At 38.4% G+C, this 24,617-nt stretch overlaps 1 protein-coding gene across 1 annotated transcript; it reads left to right on the top strand.

Moving 5' to 3' along the window:
* The first annotated feature begins 120 nt into the window (after nt 1–120).
* On the top strand, nt 121–22,933 carry LOC102050242 (inter-alpha-trypsin inhibitor heavy chain H3). The gene is made up of 22 exons (XM_055710227.1): nt 121–176; nt 863–953; nt 3,333–3,356; nt 4,877–5,043; nt 6,074–6,178; nt 6,598–6,760; nt 7,693–7,803; nt 8,830–8,955; nt 9,516–9,632; nt 10,395–10,563; nt 10,883–11,008; nt 11,234–11,415; nt 12,371–12,556; nt 13,516–13,655; nt 14,045–14,204; nt 16,727–16,769; nt 17,696–17,746; nt 18,379–18,492; nt 19,078–19,282; nt 20,438–20,610; nt 22,227–22,338; nt 22,440–22,933. The coding sequence occupies exons 1-22, from the start codon at nt 136–138 to the stop codon at nt 22,567–22,569; spliced, it is 2,736 nt and encodes a 911-aa protein (XP_055566202.1). The 5' UTR covers nt 121–135; the 3' UTR covers nt 22,570–22,933.
* The last annotated feature ends 1,684 nt before the right edge of the window (nt 22,934–24,617 follow it).

Genomic DNA, 24,617 nt, shown 5'->3' with positions numbered 1-24,617 from the left:
GGGCAGAAAATTGCGTTTTAAACTCCAGACTGGTTGAAAAAGGAGCCTCGGAGCCTATGCTGTGTCCTTCACAGGCCTGCGCATGTCAGAAAGCCGACTGCGGCACAGAGAATACCCCAGATTCTGTAGGCTTGGATGTTTTGTTATGACCAAGCGTTTAACTCCCAGTCCTCAAGGTTTGTGTTTCATGTAACAGAGGAGATGAAATGGGTTGAAAAGATTAAGAGAGAATTAACACTGTCAAGGTAATGAATAAAACGGGCCTTCAGCAGCGGGCTGAACGGGTATTAATTGTGCAAGGTGCAGGACCCTGGGAGCTGGAACCGGGGTTTCAGCAATGAAGGTGAATAAGAGAGGGTGTAATAAGAAGTTTTAGACTAGTTGGGACACAGGTTAAATAATGATACCTAAACCGTGCACCTGAGCGATAGACAGGATTACAGGAGGCAGTTTTTGAAGAGAAGCATAAATGGGTTAGGAGACTGCAAGCTCTGTTACAGCTGCAATACATTTGAGCCAGGGACAGGCTTTAAGAAAGAGTTAGAAAGATGACAGGTTTCATTTGGAAAAGTGGGTCTGGAGCAGAGATCAGTCTCAGTTGCCTGTGCAGAAATGGCTGTTGAATTTCCGTTTGGAGATACTACATAGTAGAGACATTGCTGAAATATTCTGTAAATACTGTAACAGTATTTTGTAACAGTATTCTGCAGATTATGCAAATTTTAAATTCAGTATTTGATTTTTCCCAAACGCCTAATGTTTAATCCCACTGTTCACACTGGGTTATATATTAACTTTTGGTAAACAAAGCATTATATATATTTATGCATATCGTTCAAATTGGAACCTTACTTTTTTCCAGAATGGAAACCCACCTACTGCTTTGTGTTTTGTTACTGACTCCTGCCTTTGCATCATCATCCTTTTGGGAAACACATGTCAGAAACATCAAGGTAAGTAGTCAACCATGTATGGGGCTCCTGTTCTTCATAGATTAACTTCCTGGCCTTTATCAACATTTATCAGAGAGTTCACACAGTGATGCCACCAGGAGCTTTGTGTTCTCTGTTACCAGTGAACACAAGATCACACTTGGGGCTTGAATTAGTTCACCTCCAATCAGCCTCAGTTTTAAATCGGCTCTGAAGAGGCTCTCCTATCTCTCTTAAAAGCATCACTTTGTTTTCCCTGTCATCACCACATAATAGTAAAATGGTTTAGCAGTCTTATATTTAAATGTGTAAAACAGTTGGTGCTGCCAGGGAACTGACTAGCACCTGTGAAGCAAGGCAAAGTATCAGTGAAAAGAGGCCTCCAGGACGCAGAAAACAGAGATGTAACATGGTATCCAGATAAATATGTACACTACCCAAATAACATGGTAGAATTTTTCTCAAAACATTTGCATGTTAGCATAACATGAAATATATATCTGCCCCTTAAAGGGGCCATTCTGGTTTTGACTGGATCCCCGAGTAAGGCCCTGCTGCCTGATGTTCTGCCAAATATGCTTCATTGAAGTTGCCAGCCACTACTCCTCACCTCAATAGATTATTTTCCTCTCTCTCAGTAGTTACATACTATGAAAAGTTACAGAGAGCAAATCTCTCTAGGGAGCATTGTACATTGCTGCGAGGAACTGGACAAAGCAATTTACTGTCAATTTCTGTTGATTAGATTATGGTCTTCGCCAAGACTTTTTCTGTGAAAAATCAGGAAAATACTATATCTAACTTTAAAAAAACAGCCTGAGATTTATGGCTGCAAATTGGAGATGCCATGGATTCTTATTTAACCATTATGTAGCCCTGATATCATTTAGCTTTGTCCTCCCAACTACCACACTACCCGTTCTTTGTATGTCTTGCAATGCTAAAACCTTTCTAAGTGGAAAATGACCAAATTGTGGTGCAATGCTTCATCCATACATGCAGAAACACTACAGAAAAGTCAGCTGATTCTCCCATTTTTATATACTTTATATTATTTGAACGAGGAACCCAGAGAAATGTACACAGAATTTTTGGCCAGACTCTTACAAGCCTCCCCCAAAACCTTTGCATTACCATAGATATATTATAGTGTCTTGAAAAAGACTCCAAAATAAAAAAAAATAATTCTGTTTCACTTTCCAACCTGTAAAACTCCTATGAAAGATTAAAAGTACTGGAGACGTGTATCTGACTTGATACTTCATTGTGTCTTTACCCCCCTATTCGGTGGAGCAGGTAAACATGCTTGCACAAAATATAACCCATGAGGCTCTTAGAGCCAAAAGAGATAAGGTATTTGCAGCCAAGCTTACGGGAACAGAGTTACACAAGCTGTTATTTTAACATGATGCAGTATGTACGTTCTAAGCCTGTTTTCTCTTTCACAAGAGAACATGGTATTTTTGTGGAGCTTCTGATCTTTGCACCTTCTTTTAGAGCAAATATGCCAAAAAAAGTTCTAACAGCTTCCCCCCCCCCTTGATGCAACCTTTCATAGCTACTGCCTCTTCTCTGTGTAAGCCTGCTGAATGACCATCTTACTATTTTTGTTAAAATGAGAGTCTGCTGGGGTCAACAGGAAAAATTTAGGCACAAGTCTGAAAGTGTACAGATGGGTCTGACTGATAGTTTGGATAGTGTATGTGACTGGAAAAAAGTGTACAAACTTGGTTTTTTATGCTTTGATACAACCTCCTTTTTTCTTCCAAAGGGAAATTAGTTTGAAAAGGCAAAACATATACCACAGGACCCGGAAGTAGGAATTTCCAAGGAAAAGATGCCACCCTCAGGATGAGATACTCTGTTTTTACTTTGATGTCACCACACAGCCAACCTATGCTCAAGGAAGCCATATTAAGAGGTTTTAGTCTGTTCTTTAGTCTCAACAACATTTAAATATCAGTGGCACTGAACATTCAAGTCTTTTCCTCTCACTCTCCCCTCATGTCTCAGATGGTCCATTACTGTTTTTCAGCTGAAAGAAGATAACTTCTTGTGTCACTTCAGCAAAATACAAAATCAGCAACATTCAAGATTTAACATATCTTTCAAACCCACAGTATTTAAAATACACTAACATCAATTGAAATCCAAAAGATTCACCAGAACTGTGAACGCTCTATAAGCAAAGTAATTATACCTGCCTCAGATGCCTTTACTTGCTCTTCCCTCAAATTTACTTCAGTTTTCTAATAAAGACCTTTCTCAAGCTTTCCTTCTCCTGGACAATTTATTTGGACTTGGAAGCAGAAGGTAACTACATAGGTGCTAAGTGATTTATTTCTAAATGCAGCTTTCCTACCGTAGTCATGATTTTTTCCTCTGTTTTTCTCTTTACAGAAGCGAAACACTGATAATGACTTGGTGAGTAAAACCTGGTTTTGTCCAGGCTACTGAGAAAGATGTATAGTGACAAGTATGTTCTTACTGCATTCACAACATGTTTCTTTGAGTCCAGTCTGAGCAAATGGATATTTCTGAGTGTGTAGGATGAGGGGAGTAGCCCACAGTTACTTGTTTTAGGTAGTTGGACTAACCAGACAGTTCTTTTTCAAGCTCTGATGGAAACTCCTGGACAAGGAAAGAGAATGAGCAAAAGATTTTTAACCTTGTTGTATTAGAATAAATAGCAAAGTTGTTTGAAGTCAACTCTATAACTCTAGCAGACAACTATTCTATGTCGGCTTTATTTTTACTCTTATGTTGCAGTTATTTCTAAGGAAGGTAAGAGACCTCACCTGTGAGGCTGATTCCACTGGGCACCTGGACTCCAGCAATGCTTTAATTCTTTGGAGACCTTCTTAATCAATCAGTCAGAGATCAGGCCCACTAAAAAACCTCCAAGGTTCTTTCCAGTGCTGGTTTTGCTGCAAGAAACAGACCTTGTTGCAGAGTTGCCCAAGGAGTCACATTTGTTGTTACCTATGCTTTCATGCAGTGTCCAGCAACATTGTACCTGAGCATTCCAAGAAATTAAGTATTGCCCTACCCATTTCCTTGTTTAAATGAGAATGAGCCTCAGTAGTGAAGAAGTTAAGAGTAACATAAAATGGAATTTTGAGACGCCTGGAATTGTTTAGGTCTACTTGTAAACAGGATGACTACCTATATCCCTGCTGTAGATATCATCCACTTGGCTGATAATTACAGTCACTAATACAGTGAGGCAGCAGTAGGCTGTTGTGCTTTTTGACTAACCATAAAAAAGTTACAGTCTCAGTAGAGAAAAAAAAAATATTCTTATAATGCAAGTATCTTTGCTGTGGTGGTAGTATTTTGTTAAAGAGGCTATGTGTCACAGCACTCTCAAAACTAGCCAGCTGCAACAAGGTCTTTTACCATCACATACCAGCATACTCTTTGTGCCAGTCCCTCTGCTGCCTTCCCCAGTCTCTCCTTATCCAGGGCACACACACTCTCTCTTCTCTCTGCCTCAGCTGCTCTCTCCATTGGCTCTCAACCCCTTAACAGAACCAGCCACAGCTGCACCTTGTCTACATCGGCCAACCCACCACCCCAAAGCCAGCCCACACCTGTATATTATCAATGTTAATTAACCCAGCTTCATTCCTCTACAATTCCCATTCCCACCCCCTTTTTAACATTTCATACCTCATGTTTTTAACAATCATTACAACCTTTTTACAAATAAACTTTTCACACAGTCCTCTATAATTCCTCTACACCTATGGTTATAACTTGTGGGATAACACTGTGATGGCAGTGTGGTAGATATCCAAGGAAACCCAGTTGTAGGTCTTTCCTGTTTTGCTTTGGAGTGATAGAATGTTCTGCTGCAATTAGTTTTAAAAACTGTGGTTATGGCTGATCAACACAATCATCATTGTAACAGCTAGCTCTTCTTTTCTTTTTTCAATTTACAGATTGTCAACGGGATAGAAATCTACAGCATGAAAATTGATAGTAAAGTAACTTCCCGATTTGCCCACAATGTCATCACCAGTCGAGCTGTCAATCGTGGAAATGTGCACAAAGAAGTAGTCTTTGATGTTGAACTCCCTAAGACAGCCTTCATTACCAATTTCAGCATGTGCGTAATTTTGACATTATTGTTGGAGAAGACTAAAAATCTGTGCAAATGCAACTGGGAGAAACTGAACCCAGTTGCTCATTTTTACATTACCATTTGATAGATTTCTAAATGCCTCCTAGGCAATTTTCTGGGATTACTAACTTGACATGCAAGACACTTGGAGAAAGGCAAACATTGGCACATCTATAGAAAACATGACAAATTTTCAGGTATTTCTTTTCATCATCATGGACCTTAGGGAATGGGGGATCTTCTCTGGAGCTCCATTTACCTTTTCCAAAATACCACTTACCCTGGTGTTATCAAACCAGAAAAGTTCCGTTGCTTTATTTCCCTGATGGCATTATAGCTTAATTTTTCTATTCATTGAAAAACCATATTTGAATGAAAGGCAGGAAATAGAGAGAATTATTCCTTTACATTCATACCTTTAGTTGCAGTAACATGCAATTCTCACACCATTATGAGATTTAATTCAGTTTAAACAAGTCCATCTCTGCTAATCACACAATGCCTGTTTTATTTCCAGTGAAAAGAAACAGTAGCTTTTAGAGCACAAGTACTCTTAATGCATGCTAGAACTTTTATTATAGGATGAGATGAATCCCTTATGAGAAATGCCCGTTTAATGGTGTAGAGAATCTAAGAATGAAATGCTCTGCTGTGGACACCTACACTTGGACCAGTGAGTCATGTAGAGAGGCCATTAGATGAGATGAGATAGTCAAGCTGCTGAAGTGTAGGAACATGGCAGGTGTAAGTAGTGTTGCTATCAGCCCTGTTTTGATCAAATTAACTTTCAAAGTAAACATTTGTTCACATTCTCTTAAGATACTGAGCACAGAGCTCTTCATTCCAGCTAAATTCACTGAGAAGACTAGCTTCAGTGAAGGTGCTCAAATCTTGGCAATATCATATTCCTGAAGTGCGTTTTAGCAAACCAATCAATAACCAGAGAATTCCCTGCAGTAACTTGTCATGTATTGGTACAAATCGTTCAGCTAAACTAGGACTTTTTCATCTGCAGGACAATTGATGGTGTCACTTACCCTGGAATTATAAAGGAAAAAGAAGCTGCAAAAAAGCAGTATGAGAAGGCTGTTTCAAAGGGACAGACTGCTGGTCTTGTCAAGTAAGAATTATGTCTTGTGTGGGTTCCACACCATCATCCCAAATTGTGAGACTGGAAATACTTTGTACTGGCCTGTTTCTGAAGTTTGCTTTTTATGGGACCAAACAACAATCATTAAGTTAAAGAGTTATTGTACTATAGATTATGAAAAGGAAATGCAACTTCTGACTATGCAGGCAGTATCCGTATATTATGAAAGACATTTTCTGAAGCTTTCACTGACTTTGTATGACCTGTTCCTGGGATTAAGCTCACTGGGAAACTTGAATAAATTCTAGAGTTTGAGTATGATTTTAGCAATAGATCAAAATTCCTAACTTTGTTTTACTCTTTTTTTGAAGATTATACTCCACCAACCAAAACAATAAATGTTGTGAAAGAGGATAAAGATATTCTTTTTCTTACTCACTTAAATACAGAGCTTCAGGAAGAAAAACTGAAAAATTCACAGTCTCAGTCAACATTAAAGCAGGCAGTAAAGTCACTTTTGAACTCACATATGAGGAACTGCTGAAGCGACAGTTTGGAAAATATGAGATGTTCATCAAAGTAAAACCTAAGCAGCTTGTCAAAGATTTTGAGGTAAATGGCAAACTGTATCAAACTGGACTATAACTTCAGAGATGATGAAATTCTGTACATCCATTGAAAGCTGAGTACCATGGTCATTCCCATGGGTTCCCATGAGCTAAAGGGCCATGACAGTTTTTCTAATGAATCTTGTGGGGATGGCACACCAGTATGCTTTAGTGCAGGTTTTTATTGTAAGCTTGACAAATTGGCTCAACTACTAAGCCTCCAAAAGAAGCCATGTATGGAAACCTGAAAAAGCCATTATGATGCCTTGAGGTAAAATAGAAGAAGAGCAGCTTTTACAAATGCCTTTCCAGCATAAACTACACTTTTCTCCCACTACCATGAAACTACATAATCTTAAATTACAGCAATACATATATCACGTTCTAGAATACCACACCTTTTGCGTGACAAAACTTGTCTATATCACTCCTATCTGCCTTGATAAAACCCAGGTCTAAGGCACATTTTTTTCTCCTTTGTATGCCCAGAAAATGCTGTGTAAGAGTCATTACAAAACTCAACATCATAAATGTTTATGCAGCATTATTTTAAACCCACTGTGGTAGAAGGCATACTGAAATATAGGTCAAAGTTGGGCACAACTCACAGCTAATGGCTGGGTTATATTTTTGAAGGACTATAATATTTATTGACATTTTGCAAAATTCCAGTATCTAGCTTTCAAACAAGTTACATTTCTATTAAGGTTTCTAGCTTTATTTTTAATTTCTATGTGTAAAAAGACCTGTTTGGCTGATGGGGTGTCCACACAAGTGTGGATTTGGACTGTTATTATGAATTACAAAAGTAAGTTGTTTTGCTTTTATGAAAATTCCCCTGTCACATCTGTGGTTGCCTGTTGATACTCCTGTAAATGGCTATGTTTTTATATTGGGCAGTAATCAATGACAATGAATTTTCAATTAATATTTCAGATTGCAGTAAATATCTTTGAGCCCCAGGGTATCACTGAGCTGGAAGCAGAGGGAACATTCATCACCAATGATCTACAAAACATTATTAAAAAAACTTTTTCAGAGAAAAAGGTACAGTGGCTACTGCATTCTGTAACTTATTACAGTTATAATTCTGAAATAATAATGTCAGTGGTAGCAATGGAAGTGAGGGGGGGGGGGCGGGGGAAAAAGAGAAAACGCAGTAAAGGTTAGTCTGAGCTCTGAATTCCAAGCTAGCAAGTTGAAGGCCATCTCCATGCCGTTCAGAAGCCAGGTAGCTGTTAGCATGGTGTTGTACCCAAAGGAGTAGGCCTTGTCCCACAGCAGTAGTTGGAAACCTGGATACTAAGACTATTTCTTACAGAAGAACCGAACCAGTAACAGGTAGTTTTCTCATGTATGGAGGTAGCAGAATTCCTAAGACATAGGCTACCCAACAACCTTATCAAAGGTGTCATTTGGAACGGAGGGCTGAACCAAGGAAGATGGGGGAGTAAATATACGAAGGAAGCTCTAGATAGCAGACTTCATATATCAGTTACCCATCAAATACCTGTCACAGCACTATCCAAACTAGCCAGCTGCAACAAGGCTTTTACCACCCCATACCAGGTTAATTTCAGTAAGTAGTTCCCATGACTTGCCCTGGCACAGCTACCAACCCCCCACAAGGTTTCAAGAGTTCACCTACCAGCCATGCTGTTTCTCAGTCCTCTTCAGGTCAGCCCACCCTGCTTCTTGTCTCTGCTGCATCTGGATTCTGCTTCTTCCAGGTCTCTCTTCATCCAGGGCTCCTCTTCCATCCCCCTTAGAGCTATTTAACTGCTTAGCAGGAACCAGCCACAGCTGCACATTATCCATGTTGGCCAACTGGCCAACAGCTGCCCCTGAAGCAAGCCCACAGCTGTATATTATCAATGTTAATTAACCTGCCTTCATTCCTCTATAATTCCCCTACAAATACCGATTGATATAAATTAATACCTACCTGATAAAACAGGTTATTTTTATGTGAATATCAATATACGAGTTTTTTTAAAAATGCAAACTTCTTTGTGTTCTGTAGAAAATTTGCAGCTCTCAACATTCAGATCTAATGACAGCTTTTCTTTTCAGGGGCATGTCTCTTTCAAACCAGCTCTTGATCAGCAGCGAACCTGCGCAAATTGCTCACAGTCTGTCTTGGATGGGGATTTTACTGTTAGATATGATGTGAAGAGAGCAACTCCAGACAGTTTGCAGGTAAATCTGACAGCTGGGAATTTTGAACTGTTGAACCGCTTAGCTTGCATGGTAAATGTCAGGGAGCAACAAGGGATAACTGTTCCCTAAAGGGCAGAGAGCTGAGTGTGACAACTCAACTGGCAGCCCAGGGGCTTTGCCAGCCATGAGCCCACTCCCTACAGTACCTGAGCACACAGACCCAGAGCTGGCAGTCAAATTCAACTGAGAGTCCAAGCCATTAGGCAACTCTGTGGTGATGAGGCAGCCCAAGGTCAAGGTGGAAAGTCAGTCTGCAGGGCAGAATCTAACTCAGTGGAGTCCATGGACAAGAACAGGTATGGCTGTGACACAGCTGGAGGCAGGTATTCTTACAGTGTAGCTCAGGCAGGGACTAAAGGCCCAAGCTCATGCTTAAATGAAGCTCCTGGGCCTGGACAGAGGTGAGGCTAGTCAGGGCCATTAAAACCTTGTTTTCCATTCAGGGGCTAGAAACTAAATAAAAGTAATTTCTTCTTTATCCATTTTATCTTTATAATATGCAAAAATTTATTTTTTTTCCTTTACATTTTATTTTTCAGATTGTCAATGGCTACTTTGTACACTTCTTTGCACCGACAAATCTTCCAAAGTTGCCCAAGAATGTTATTTTTATAATAGATATTAGTGGCTCAATGTCTGGAAGAGAAATACAACAGGTAAGTTCTTACATTACTATACAGTCCCAATAAAAGAGCCTCTGTTGTGATGGAAGGGACGGGATGGCTTATAGTGCATACACGCTGCCTGAGCTACACCAAGTGGTTTTATGCTGTGACCTTTCTAGTGCTCAGCACCATAAGTACTAGTTTGAAGTGTTAGTGTAGAACAGAATTCTATACATTTAGGCTATGTTTACTTACTCATAAATATTATTAGTTCAAAAGTCTCAATATCAACATTTCCAGAGAGTTCCATCACAAGTACTGAACAGCTCCAAAATTAAAATGTGTATACAGTATTATGTGCATTATCTATGTTATTCATTCCATCTCTTCTGGGAAGCAGCAGTTCTTTTTGTAGACAGGACTCCTCGTTCGCAGAGATTTCAGGTTTTGGTGCTGCATCAAGATATCCATGCTTGTTTGCATATGAACCTTTCTGCCAACCTGTACCCATTTCCCATCGCTTTCAATTTGCCATGCCATCTTACCTCAGTGTAAGCAATGATCCATGATGCAAGACCTGAGTTTTCTTTCAGCTAAAAAGATTTACCAGTTGTAATTGCAACTGGCTGACTTCACTAGAGTGACTCTGAAATAGACGCAGACTGGCAAGGACAAAACAAGCTCAGAATTTTTGCAGGACATACTGTATAAAAGTTGAAAATATCCAAATGCTGAGACATTAGTCATGTAAAATCTGCAAGTGCCGATTTCATTAAATGTTGAACCATACATTTAAATCTCTTTGTCTTATAGACAAGAGAAGCACTCCTAAAAATCTTAGATGACATTAAAGAAGATGACTTCTTCAATTTCATACTGTTTGGTAGTGATGTACACACCTGGAAAGAAACATTAATCAAAGCCACTCCTGAGAATTTGGATGAAGCAAGGAAGTTTGTTCGGAGCATTGACACTGAAGGCAGTAAGTACTTTACTGGACTTGACATTAAGTTGTTTTGTAAGTTAATTTGTCAATTCAGTCTGTGAAGACAATGCTACAGCTTTTTTTTTTTTTTTAATTACTGGTGAGACAATCCTACAGTTGAAATTTATCAGAATGCAACAGCTATTTTTCCTTATGTTTCCAAAGTCCAGGTATTTTTCTGTCTAAATATCCTCCTGCTTGCAAACCCAAATATTTCATTTTCATACTGCAATGAGATCTCATCAGATTCCAGTGAAAAATGGGCCTGTATTTTGACTGTCTGTGCTGAAACCAGATTTCTATGTCTACCTTGCAGTGACAAATTTATATGGTGGTATAATGAGGGGAATTGATATGCTGAATGCTGCTCATGAAGGAAAGCTTGTGCCCAAGAGAAGCGCTTCTATAATTATCATGTTAACAGATGGCCAACCAAATGTAGGTAAGTTTCTCTTGGATGGAATAATAGAGTGAGTTAACTAACAAAAAATGCAAATTGGCCTCCATCTTTGACTTACGGATGTTTGAATGATTTAAATGCTACTATACCAGCATTATACTACTAAACCAAGTTTTTGATAAGAAATTTCTTTCCTAAGAAATTCAAACAGGCTATATGATAATTTTATCTATGAAGAAAAACCGAACTTTTTCTGGTTTGATGCAGGCATATCAAATACACAGGACATTCAGGCACATGTTAAAAAAGCCATTGAGGGAAAATATACCTTATACAATCTTGGTTTTGGCTATGGTGTTGACTACAACTTCTTGGAGAAGATGGCGCTGGAGAATAAAGGATTGGCTCGTCGGATTTATCCTGACTCTGATGCAGCCTTACAGCTCCAGGTACAGCAATCACCACCTAAATTAGATGAGAGATAAATTTGGAAAACTATACCAATGTTCTTATTTTGAACTAATCAAAATGTAATCTGTTACTGAGATAATTAAAAGTCTTCTGTAATCAGAATATTAGTTGTATTTAATTTTCCCTTTCCCTTATATAAGCAGAAAGTAGGAGGACAGTAAAAGGGAGATGCTGTGGGCTATGGAAGAGGGTTCAAAACTTGGCATAGAGTGACACAAATCATGGTTCTGGAGGACACTTCCATGTGCAGCACAATTGCTGCAGTCATCATATCTCCCATACCTCACAGATCATGTAGTTAATGTCACATCAAAGGAAGGATGACAGAGCATAAAGACTCTAGATATTTTGTTTTATAGGAACTTACTGCAAGCAGGTGTATCTTACCATACCATGGAAGCATTTTATAGTTGTATAAAGCATGAGGAGGGGTATATGCAGTGCAGAGTTGACCTTTGTTACTTCTCACATTCCAATAGCAGCCATTTGAAAAATTCACCAAAGAATTTAGATACCAGATTTCATTGCAAGCTCTGCCAAAATCAAATACCTAGTCTCCTTTTGTCATTTCAGTCTCTGTAGGGAATGGATCTAGAAACTTACTTCTATCAAACAGGGGGAAGCTTGGGATCCCTCTTGATTAACATTGATAGAACTCATCATCCACAGCTTGCTGTTCTCAGATATTTTTCCTCTTTCTTAATGAGACTGAAAAGTTTGAATGTCCTTTCTCATTTCCATTATTTTAGATTTTTTAGGCCTTATACTCTGAGATTTAACTAAATATTTAAATATTTCTTCTAAAATACACTTCTAGTTTTCATTGCTGAAATAGCAGGGTGATTCTGGGTACAGATCTACTTATTAATTAAAGAAACAATGATAGCTAAATGTTTTCTTTCTTTCTTTCTTTTTTTTTTTTTAATCCTGTAGGGGTTTTATGATGAGGTTTCAAATCCCATGCTCACAGATGTGGAGTTGAACTACCCAGAAAATGAAATATCAGACCTAACTAAAAACAGTTTTAAGCATTTCTATGATGGGTCTGAGATTGTGGTGGCTGGGCGTTTTATAGACAACAACCAAAACTATTTGGCTGTAGATGTGAGAGGTGAAGGCGTAAGTATGGATTTCTTTAACTTCAGTAAGGTATGCAGAATGTTCAAACCTGGCAATACTTAAAATATTTACTGGAATTTCTTTACCTCAGTGGCAGGATGCATTACTGTGTAAGTCAGAAACTAAACACACTAAAGTAATTGCTTTTAAAACTGCAGATTACTTGCCTAACTCAGTCAGGTGTACTAGGGTCAGTCTGGGACAACTTTGTGCAGTGTGCCTGGATTAGCTTTGCTAACAGATTTTTTGTTTGTTTGTTTGGCTTTTGTTTTGGTTTGTTTTTTATTAGTTTATTCTCTAAATACCCTACTTGGTTCTTTCAGGAGCAAAATGTTCAGTGCTCACATACAATAGTCTTCATTGGGTGAAGAAAACTGATGGATAAGCCAGCTGATTGTTTGAAATGCCTTTCTCTTAAAATAGAAGTTTACTTCTAATACAAACCAAGTGACCTAAATACCTCTCCAGAGCTGGATTCTGTAAAAGTATTTGCCCCGATATTCAAGAAACACAAGCATATTATAGAGCGTGTTATCATAAATACTGTGAACTGCATATATGTCCCATGCACTGTGGTGTATTAAATATATTATATAGAATTAGGTATATTTCAAATACAAATAATGTATTATTAGTAAGTTAGCCATATGTTCCTGTATGAAAGTGGCGTCATAATCAAAGTTCTTTAAATCCTGAGTAGCCAAATTCTAACGCACAAAAATGCCACGTGAATTTGGAAACCTCATTACGTCCTATAGCTACACTACTAACCTTCACAGAAGCAATGGAACAAAGATCCTGACGCAACACTGACAATTTCCTGGGCAAGGGGCAAGTGCTGTGCAGGACCAGACTGTTTTTCAATTTAATAAGATTTTCAGATGTGAAGGTCTTGATTTTGGGAGGTTCTGAAGTCCCTGGCTGCTTATGATACAGAAAAGTTTCCTTATTCCTAACAGGCTAATGATGCCCTGTCATATACTACACACCAAGATGCTGAGCAAACAGCTAAAGCTTTCCAGGAACAAGAATACATATTTGGAGAATACATTGAAAGGCTCTGGGCTTATCTCACCCTTGAACAACTCCTGGAAAAACGGTAATTAGAATAACATCTTAGCTATGAAACTGTTAAGCCATCTGACTGGTGCAACTTCTCAGATGTGAAGCCGAAATTCACATCATGCTGAGGTGCCAATGGGAAAGCATAAAAAACAGTAAGGAAAATCCCCCAACATATTCTCCTCCCCGATCACAGTATTCCTGGCCCAAGCTGCAAATTAAACAATTTTAAGTTACTACAAATATTAAGGACAGTTTTGCCTTTTTCTTGGATAGCCAGTGGAACCAGATGTGCTCTTAGACTGCAACAAATATTATCCCTTACGGATGTTAGCTGCAGAGAAACAACTTCACTTTAAAGAAAAATACCTAATCCAGAGTTCAGCGAGTAATTTAGCAATCATTGATGCTAGAGTCTCTATTCAGTATTGCAGCTACAGGAGAAGAAAAGGAGAATCTTACAGCTGAAGCCCTGGATCTCTCACTAAAATACAAGTTTGTAACACCACTGACATCCATGGTGGTAACAAAGCCAGAAGACTATGACAATCAAGATGGGATTGCTGATAAGCCCATTGAAGGTAAAGTAAAATTGTGAAAATGTCTATATTTGAGAAACCAGGTGTTCCTTTCATGTTCCCCTAAAGAAAGGCTTTCACGTGGGTACAGGTTTAAACATGTATCTGAAAAATCTACCTTCCAAACCTTGCATGTGTATGGTTTATGCAAAATTACTTTTCTTTGTAAAGCTCATTTCCATCAAACCATTCTTCATTACTAAGTCATACAGACAAAATACTATCAATTCAAAATAAGTATATCTTAAGCTAATTATATGAACTGTTACATAAAACCCCCTGAAAATCAAAACCCATTTCTAATCTAATAATCCAGCTATGTTCAATTTGGTTCACATCATTTTCTACATATTTCAGTTTAGGGGTAGATGTAGTAATTTCTACATGAAAGGGAAAAACGTGCATGAGATCTTCCTTGTGCAGGATGTATCAGGTGGTGAAAAGATGGAGACTGTATCTGTAAAACACAGTATTCGTATATATTGCAGAGAGAAGCGCAATTATCTTGAAAGTGCACAATTTGTTCTCAGCTCTGATACTTTGGCTAATTATTAATTCCTTGCTCAGCAAAACGCTGCGCTTATGTACAGTTCAGCCTCTTTGTTTGATCTGTGTGAAAAAAAATTATTCCTTTTTAGCAGAGTAAAGCAAATGCTGTCTGCTCAGTGCAGCCCAAAGCAACCCTGCCCTCATCTGTGTGTGTTGTTTGGGCAATCCTCATTTCTCTCTTATTCAACAGGTCAGACCAACCTCTTGTTAGGCTTCTCAATTGCTTCTGTTCACATCCATTATTTTTTCCCCCAACATTTGCTTAGTGCCCCTAAAAGTTCCTCCCAGGCTCTGTGTGGGCTCTCTGCTGGCTTCTAGATGAAAAACTTTCTTGTCTGAATTTGGCATAGTAACTTAAGGCCTTTTAGCATAACAGAAATGCTTACTGGAGGTTAGTGGGTTTTTCTTTCAGCGGCGCTAAGTCCTGAAACCAGTTATTGCTAAATGCCCTTCAATTCTAACTAATTCTACCGTCATTCTTCTGATAAAATTTTTGCAGTATTTTTCATAACAATCATAATGGGATACTGACATAAAAACATGTCATGTTTCATTTAACATTCAAGTCACAATACAACATAACAACTTTAAAGTTTACAGCTCGACTCCTTAAGATGGAAAAACTTAGCCAAACATCTGACAGAAGCGGCATCCACTCAGTGTGATCTTCAGCTCTTTTGTTTTCCCTTTCCAGGTACTTGTAGTACAAAGGCCCTTTTCTCAAACTCTTTCCAAGTAAATCCTCTTTGTATATAGAGAGTATAGAGCAGCAATAGGAGAAAATACTCAAAAAAGTGCTGCTGTTTAAGAAACAAAAATAATTTTTTACACGTGCTAGAGCCTAGGTTCACAAATAGGATTACTGAACCATCCGGTCAGTGTTAATAGAATGATGCAAATGCCTTGAAAACTGTAAAAGAGTAAAACCAGTAAGGAATATTTTGTAATGTGGAAATGGATAACAATAAAACAATTACTAATAGTGCTCTTGCCATATGCATAATTAATTGCAGTTTTGCTGCCCCACATAACAGCTTTTTATTTTCAGTGTGTTTCTGTTTGATCTGCAAATATTGAAGTGTATCATTGGGAAGAAATGGAACTGTAAAATACTGAAGATACCTGGTTCAATTGTTAAACTGTTTTAATTATTTTTTTTTATTAGAGTATGTTTTACACAGGGTCAAGATCCTTCATGTCTAATCATACAACTGAAACTGTAAATTTCTCTTTTTTCTTCCCTTTACTTCTTATCTGCCCATGGTAACAGCTGAAGGTATGTACATTTCTTATCAAATTTACTTACTATTTTTGACTGTTAGAGATGGATTTCCTGAATCGCTTACTTGATCTAGGACACAATATTTTCATAAAATTCTTGGTGAATCCCTCAAGCTGGAAAAGTTTGTTAGTACCATTTTCAGTGTGGTTCCTCCTAATCTGATAATTGCAGCGTTCCACCATCACAAAATTCAGGCCCAGTACAAAGGAGTTGCTTTCAGGGCTGCTGGCTCCCAGTTACTTGTGAGCAGCAGTCTCGCATCCAGAGACAACTTCAGTGATGATGTGATTGCTCCTTCTTCAGCACAAAGCCCTTGTCTTCAGACACCACTCCATAGCTTCAGACATAGAAAGAGAAGACTAGAAAACTGTGGAAGCAGGTGGTAAATCTCACTGACTTCCCAGCAGTAGTTTAGAACAAGATGGCATAATGGAATCAGAGAAGAGCAGGTTGTCCCAGCCCCTTACAGAGCAAACAACATGCCTTTGGAGAAGTAACAGTTTTGTTGAAAAGTAGGGTGTGCTTTCTGCCTGTTCATCACATTTGCTTTGTTGCAGTACTAAATGCAACATATATATAAATAAAAACTTTTGGCTAAGTTTTTCTTTTTTTAAATATTTAGAATAATTACAAGGTTTTGGTGGAAGAGGGGAAGTGGGAGAGCTTGTTTTTTAGTCTGTCTAACCTCTAAAATAACATTTTGTTTCATTCACAGCACAGGCTGACACACATATTATACCAGGTAAGTAATTAGTTTAATGACAATTTCTGAATGAAGCATCATCTGTCAAAGGAAGTTGATTCAGACAAATGAAGTTACCAGAAAGGGAAAAATTGCCTTTTCTGGGTTTACAACTGTATTTTAACAAAGATTATCAGATTCTGCTCACTGCTAAAATAGTGCTCGCTGCTAAAACCACTCTTAAAGGTTGAACAATACTAGATGACAGAGTGTCAGCTAAACAGCTTTTAAGCAGTAAATGCCAGTTCATCAAAGGACCATTTTTCCTAAAAGCTGTTTCCCAAGAACAGAGGATGGACTTGAATTTGGAATCTCCTTTGGAATTGCATAAAGCAAGGGAGTATGATGTCAGCATCTCCGGCTAAATGAATATTTTCAGTTACTTATACAAAAAGAAATGGTTTTAGTCGAGAGAGAGACAGCAGCTGACCCTTCAGATGGCTGGTTGGGCAGTCTTGGGAATGGGAGAGTTAGATTTCAGCTTTTGCTCTGCAGATTAGTCTCAGTGTCTCTCTGTCTAGTTTTCTCAAGTCTCAATTGAAAAGACTTAAGTTCATTTTGGAAAAAAACAAATGTCAAAACCTCAAAAGTTTTCAATGGATGATGCTGTATTTCCTTGCTGATAGACAGCTTAATCCTTAAGTCTGAGACATTTGTGTCCTACAGATACATGACTTGGGCCCTGTGGAAACCCTCAAAGCAATTTAGACTATGAGTGGTATCTGTCTCTATCCTGAAGCTTTGCTTGATTCAAAAAGGGCACAAACCGACATTCCATGGACTATATGCTTTAAAAACTAGGAAGGAATTAGCAATTTACCTAGCACACCAACTTCCTAATATCTTACATGAGCTGTGCAGGTAGTGTGTAAATATTCCATTTTGATGTGAGCTTTTGTAATATATTTTTTCTTTACTTTCTGCAGTTTCACAACCATCTTACCTATATACAGCACACCCCACATGGTATACTAGTGGTGAGTAGTTTGAGTAGCATCTGCTTAGAAGGAGAGCAGAAGAGGGTTTTTAAGACTACGTTGCACTATTAAGAGTCTTTTAGATAATTTCTTTCTACAAAAGCAGTCATTTTTCATCTCCAGTGTGCTAGTATTTTAATTTACTTTAAACATATTTAAATGTCTTTTAAAGGTCAAGTCACTGAGCTTATATATAGTCATTTTCTTAGTCCTCCCTCCCGTTGCTAGGCTTTGTGTTGATAACTGCCTGTTCTCTGTTCAGATGAACTTTCTGCCCTCAGCAATACTGTCATGGTCCTGAGGGACAAGCACATAGAGGTGGCCATCTTGAACCTACAAGCCGTGTGCCACATTTTGCAATGGTGAAGAGACCCAGGATATATGTCACGTACCTGGGAAAGATGAGGGGGGGGGAAAGGATACGGTTCACTTTGGGGAGGTGGTAGCAGCTTCCTTGGGACCCCACCACTCCTTTGGAGTATGGGCTGGACTAAGCTGGGCATAGAGCTTGTGCAGGGACCAGTTCCTGCTGATCCCCAGCATCAGCAGTTCCATTGCCACAGTGTTAAATGTTCATGTGGAACTTTGAACCTGTGTATCACTATACAAATACCAGTGATTTACCTTTACAGTTGATGGAGATCCACACTTCATTGTACCAGTGCCACAAAAAGATGACGCCATTTGTTTCAATATCAATGAAAACCCGGGTACTGTGTTAAATTTAATAAGTGATCCAGTTACAGGTGAGTTTTTAGGTTTTTTAAAGGCAGTAAATCAGGATACTTACAACAAAATGTCTTGTGTTTAAAGGCTGTTTCTTTTATACTGTGTAAGCTTTTTCCCCAGCAAAGTTAATAAGAGTTCCTGTAGCTGTGATAGCATACCATTACCATGGACTGTGTTTTCACTTCTTGGAGCAAAGTGAACTTTTAAATTTTGATTTAAAACCACTGTGAGAGTTGAGTGACATCATTTGTCTCAGTGAGTAGTAGTACAAGCAATAAAACAATCCTTAGGTTGCCATTTCATAGAATAGCTGGTAAAGAGAGACTGTTGTCACACAGGCTATTTGTGCCCATCACAGACTCTTTGGGCTCTAGGTAATACTAAACTTTTTTCAATAAAGTGATTGTTGTCTTGTGGAAATCCACAGAACAGCACCCAGAGCTTTACCCTACTTTGGCACAAATAGGCACAAGTAATTTTGATCTATTTTTCAACTCATATTTGTTTCCTTGAGTTGTTGATAAAATTTCCATGACACTCATTGACACCAGTTGATCAGGTCCTATCTAAAAACAATACTTGATGTTTCCTATTTATATTAGGCATCACAGTCAATGGAGAACTCATTGGTGATAAGAGAGCAAATAATGACACAAAGATCCAAAACACATACTTTGGGAAAATTGGCATTGCAAATAAGTACCTGCATTTACAACTGATAGTAACTCCTGAGAAGATCACAATTAAGAATGGCAATGAAAAAACAGGTTTCACCTGGCTTGACTCAGTCACCGTGCAACAAGATGGGTAAGGCTCATAGAAAGAATATCAGGCTCCTGTATTACTTTCTACGCTTTCGTTAGTGTTGATCAATAACATACTTAAAAGATTTGCTGTCTGAATATACAAAAGAAAATAATGTGAAAAATGCCTGAAAAATGCAAAAGAAACCAATTCAAGTCCCGCTGGATTCTGCTCTCTGCTTTGTTGTGTAACTGCTGAATGGTTAATCATAAATTCCTCTGCTTGGAATAAATAAGTAAAGAATTTTCCCTGATTTTCTATTACTATGACTAAGGTAAAGCTAGATGTGGTATTGTGTGCTTAATGCAACACTGTCTTGCAAATATTTAAAGAGTAACTTTAGACATAGTGTGTAATCTTTCACAGACATAATAATGTGCTGTAAAATATCTCCTTTTTAAGAAATGGAAATTGTAGTATTTCTAGAACAGGTACATTTTGCCCTGTCAGCAGGTATGTTTTTCATGAGATGTATCTATCACAGAATCGTTTATACCTGTGCAAAAAAAAAGTTTAGAAAAGGAATGGGCAGCAACTCCTCATCATTATCATTTACATTTTCATTGTGTACCTGGAACAGAATTACTAACTTTTCAAAGCATGGCACTGCAACAGGAAGAGCACCAGAGCAAAACTCTTATTCGTACAGCATGCTTATTTTTTTTATTATGATAGCCAAATTGGTCACATCACTAACACAATCAGAAGCAAATCTTTAGCCCAGCACTAACCTAGACAGTTCAGGAATTGTCTTTTGTGAAAAACAAAGGGAAAAGGTGTCAGGTCACATCTGGGCAAGGAAGTGATGTTTTTATCGATAACACTTTTATTATTGAGCATGAGGTGCTGTAACTACATATCACTAATCTGTGATGAAATGCACAGTTATAGGATGAGTGTTGGTAGAAATATCTTGCTGAAATGTTGGAAGGCTGCATAGCCTTTTACAGTGTAATTTAGTGTGAGTCTTGGACTGTTTGTGTACACACACAGATTCACACGGACCAAACTAGGCAGCAAAACCTCTATTTTAAAAAACATGGAGCAATTTATAAAGCCATATTTGTTTGTTGGACATGTTTCTTCTGAAGTTGTTTCTCATTGCTGTAAACTCTGGGAAGCACAATGCCCTAAGTCAAGTTTTTCTTTTTTCCTCAGTTTAACTTTGACAATTAATAGAGAAAAAAATCTGGTGCTTTCAATGGGCAGCGGTGTCTCATTTGTTATTGTTTTGCACCAAGTATGGAAGAAACATCCTCTCCATCAAGATTTCCTAGGACTGTATGTATTGGAAAGTGATAAACTGTCTGAACAGACCCATGGATTATTAGGTATAATTTCATTCAGTGTTTTCATGCTTGTCTTTCTTTATGAGGCTACATAATTATTTAGACACAATCTTGTACTTAGCCTTTCTGAACCGAGGTAATGGAGGAAACTGAGATGATATTGATCAGCTGTATTAAGATTTCTGACAAAATATTCTGGGCTCAGACTTTATACATTAGCTTTTCATAAATTCCTCTGCTGCTGCTGAAACCACTAGATTGTCCTCACCGGCATTTTTAAAGCTCTTTATCTTGCTCAATCCCACCTACAGATTTATATTTTTTTTCTTGCTACACTATTCCTCCGGTCTCTTGGATGGTTTGATCTCTCCTTTCATCTCACCACCTTTTTTCTAAGTACTCAGAAAATACACGTGTTTGCTTGATCAAAATTTGCCAAACAATTGCTGCATCCTTGTAAGAAAAGAAGTTTTTAAATTACAGCTTGATTTACTAGCATATATTAAAATGACAGAATGGCTTCTATCATCTAAGATTTTCCCCATGGTAACTAACATTCTTTATTCTAGAAGGTGAAGTTGGTAACTCAGAGATCAAAATTTTGACCCCATTGAATCCTTTTTTCTGCCAGTGTAGTGGGTTTGGTGGTGTGCATTCTCTGTGGGAAAAGGCAGAGGTAGCAGCCATTTTCCCTAGCCTTCCCATTTTGACTTAGAAAATCAGGTAAGGGCAGCAAACATTCACTTTGGGTCTATCAGTTTACTCACTGTGGAGAAATATGAATTGCTGTGAACTTACTCTTCTCAGTCTTGGTATGCACTTCGAGGCCTGAGGAGAGCAAGTCAAGGTATCAGTGCTAGTACGTTAGATCCATGAGTCATGGGAAATGCTGTAACAAAACAGAAAAAGAGCAGATTAGGGACAGAAAGTTACTTATGCTTTCCTGCTCTGGTCTCCTCAGGCTAAAGGACTTGTCCACACAGAAGTTGCTCTGCTATGGTATGGACTCTTAAGTAGCAAGAAAATTGCAAAAGCCCACATGACGTGGGGATACCATGTTACAGTTCACCAGCTTACACATCTCATCACTATTTTCATTATCTTTGACTTTGCCTCGATACTTCGCTAAGTAATCTAAACACCATGCTCATTAGAGTGCTCAAAGCACCAGCAGCATCCTGCACCAGCCCAGATAGGGCAAAACTGTGCAAAAGCTAATCCTGGCAGGAGTACAAAAATTCCTTAGATGTCAGCCTTGTTCTGAGCGTAATCACATCCAAAAATTTCAGAGATCAACACATGCATTATTTGATAAAAAAAGGCTAAAGACGTGGAGAGTATGTGATAAATACAACTGAATAGACAAGACACAAGGTGAGGATATCTTGAAGGATATTTAGAAAAGGCTAATTTTACTGCATGCTCAGAAGTCGGAACTTAGATCCAGATGATATGCATATGGTTTATAAAAAGAAAATAAGACCGTAGGCATATGTTCAACCTCGCATGAAACTTGGTGTTTGCTTATCCATTCAAAACCCTGAAGGGATGTGCAAAAACAACATGGGAATGTGGAAATTCCTGGGTTTCTGTTTGGTTTGTTTCTGTTTTAATGTGTGCAACATGCCTGAAATGGTAATTTTGGCTTCTATTTTTAGGACAGTTTTTCCACCGCATTGACTTCACTATACTTGAACTTCATCCTGGGTCTGATCCCAAGAAACCAGATGCTACAATGATTGTTAAAAATAATGAACTGACGGTAACAAGGTAGAAAACTAATCAAGTCTTTAGCAAAGACTTGGGAAAGATTACATTGTCGAAGTGCAGTTTCTGCTTTGATACTCCCATGACTGTGTTTTCCCTTACAGGGGCTGGCAGAAGGATTACAGAACAGATCCTAAGCACGGCGTTGATATTCCTTGCTGGTTTGTTCATAACAATGGAGCTGGGCTGATAGATGGTGTTCATACAGACTATATTGTTTCCAGTCTGTTTTAAACAGCTACAACTTCCTCCAAATTCATGGGCATACAGAGTATTTGTCTGAAAGAATAGTATTTTTCGTGTTTAAAAACTATTAACATTACATAAACTTACCATGTTTGGCAATGCCAAGATAAGACGGGTTCTCACAGAGAGTTTTGCTGCATATTCGATCAAATCTCAAGGGCTAAACAGCTATTCTCCTTGTGGACAGATAACACTTATCCCCCGAAATATCCTCATTTTACTGAATTAATCTACTAGTTTTAAAACTGTGACTTAAAATTCTACTTTGTAAAATGTAACAGAAATGTTCTAACCAATTTTAAATCAAGAATTGAGTGTCAGGAGCAATTTAAATAAAAAGACTAGTACTTAATGCCTTGTTCCGTTATTCCAACAGCTATCAATGTTTTCATTTGGTTTCACAAAGCCCAGGATGAAATCCAACACGAGGACAGCTGACAGACCAGTGCATATTCTGGGACAATTCAGTGGTCCTTAAAACCATCTGAGCACGTGACTGCGTGGTGCTGAGGGCCGGTGCAGTGCCATCATGCGAGATGGCTGTTAGCATCCAGGGCTTCCGTACTTTAGTGTTTTAATTTGCACTTAACTTTTGAATGCCCAGATCTTTATAAATCAATGAAATATCACAGTTCCAAACAGCACTCGGATTTAAGTAAGAGTAGCTGTCTTTTGGACAGTATCTTTTTCCTGTAAGACCCTTTACTGGAATGCCAGCAAAATCTTCCAGTAACACTCCTCCCTCTGTTCCCATAACAGAATTTATGTACATGTTTCAGGGCAAGCAGTGTCCCAGTTATTTATATCTTAATTTTGCAAAGTTTAAGCTATTAGTTCTAAAGCAAAAAATAAGTAGGTTTCTTTCTTTCTTTCTTTCTTTGAGCTGTTTTTCAATTAAATCAGCTGTAGCAAGGCAATCATAGCCTTACATGGCAAAGTAGAAAATGTCCATAGTATGGTAAGACAAGGAGAGAAAGTCAGCTTGTGGGAAACTAGAATGCAGGCACACATGAGGGAAGAGAACTGTAGTGGGAAAAACAGAGATGACATCAGATGCGATGGATTAAATTGGAAGAACAAAAGTAGAGGTGAACAAAAATCCAACAGAAAAATCAGGGAAGAAAAAAACAGAGGAAAAATATACTTACTGTTAAATTTATGGGAGAGACAAGCCTCCTGGAACCAAAATCTTTTACTAAAAGCAGAAGTTTTTTAGAAAAAGAAGAAAAACAATCCATTCTTGTGGGTAGGGGGGTTGTCACGGTGGCTAGATATCTCTGCCTGCTAAATTCAGACACAAATGATGAAAAACCAGTTTCTATAGAAGGTAGAAACTGAAAAATGGGAAGGTAGGGAGAGAAACAGGCAGGAGTGAGAGAAGACTAGAAAATTGAAGCTAGTAAGGTTAAGTTTACATGGTTCTGAAGTTTTATTCTAACATAATGAATTAGTTGGAGTACGATAAAATAAAGCAATGATCCATTTTGGATGCTGAGATAGGAGCTGTGGGGCTGCTCCTGCACTCGCTTGCTCCATTAACACAAAACCCCAGAGCAGCGGACGCAGACCTCGACCTACCCGGCTAGCAAAGTTTAGGCACGAGGCAACACTGAGCGCAGCCTCAGCCAGAGCTTTCCTGTTTAATTTAGGGGGGCGAGACAAATCTCTGGAGCTGGCAGGAGTCTTGTTGGCTTCGACTGAATTGTCAGCCAGAAGCTGACCTCGGGGGCTCTGGCGTCCTTTTGTGTGGCTTCTGGGGCAGCCTGAAACTCCCACTTACACCGGAGGAGACAGCAAAATCTCCTTTTTAGTATGTAGTTCTTCCAAGGTTCCTGCAGCCTGGGAGATAACTGCAAATATAGCTCAAGGTAACAATAAGTGAGAAGTAGCAGATGGATGCTTACAGTTAGATAAAAGTTTTACTCCTGCAATATTGGTTAAAAGAGAAGAGTGTGAAATATACTGTGTATTCTGCACTGGAATTAGAAATTATAGAACGCAAAATATTCATTACTGTGTCTGCCTTCAGCTTCTTG

The sequence above is a fragment of the Falco cherrug genome, chromosome 4 (genome assembly GCF_023634085.1).
Source record: "Falco cherrug isolate bFalChe1 chromosome 4, bFalChe1.pri, whole genome shotgun sequence".
Lineage (NCBI taxonomy): Eukaryota > Metazoa > Chordata > Aves > Falconiformes > Falconidae > Falco > Falco cherrug.
This window is presented reverse-complemented; position numbering and strand designations above follow the sequence as displayed.

Excerpts from the sequence above, each read along its gene's own strand:
- LOC102050242 (XM_055710227.1), top strand. The coding sequence starts at position 136 with ATGTTTTGTTATGACCAAGCGTTTAACTCCCAGTCCTCAAG. Across the intron at positions 10,564-10,882 it reads GAGCATTGACACTGAAGGCA|TGACAAATTTATATGGTGGT; the intron begins GTAAGTACTTTA and ends TCTACCTTGCAG. Across the intron at positions 12,557-13,515 it reads TAGATGTGAGAGGTGAAGGC|GCTAATGATGCCCTGTCATA; the intron begins GTAAGTATGGAT and ends TATTCCTAACAG.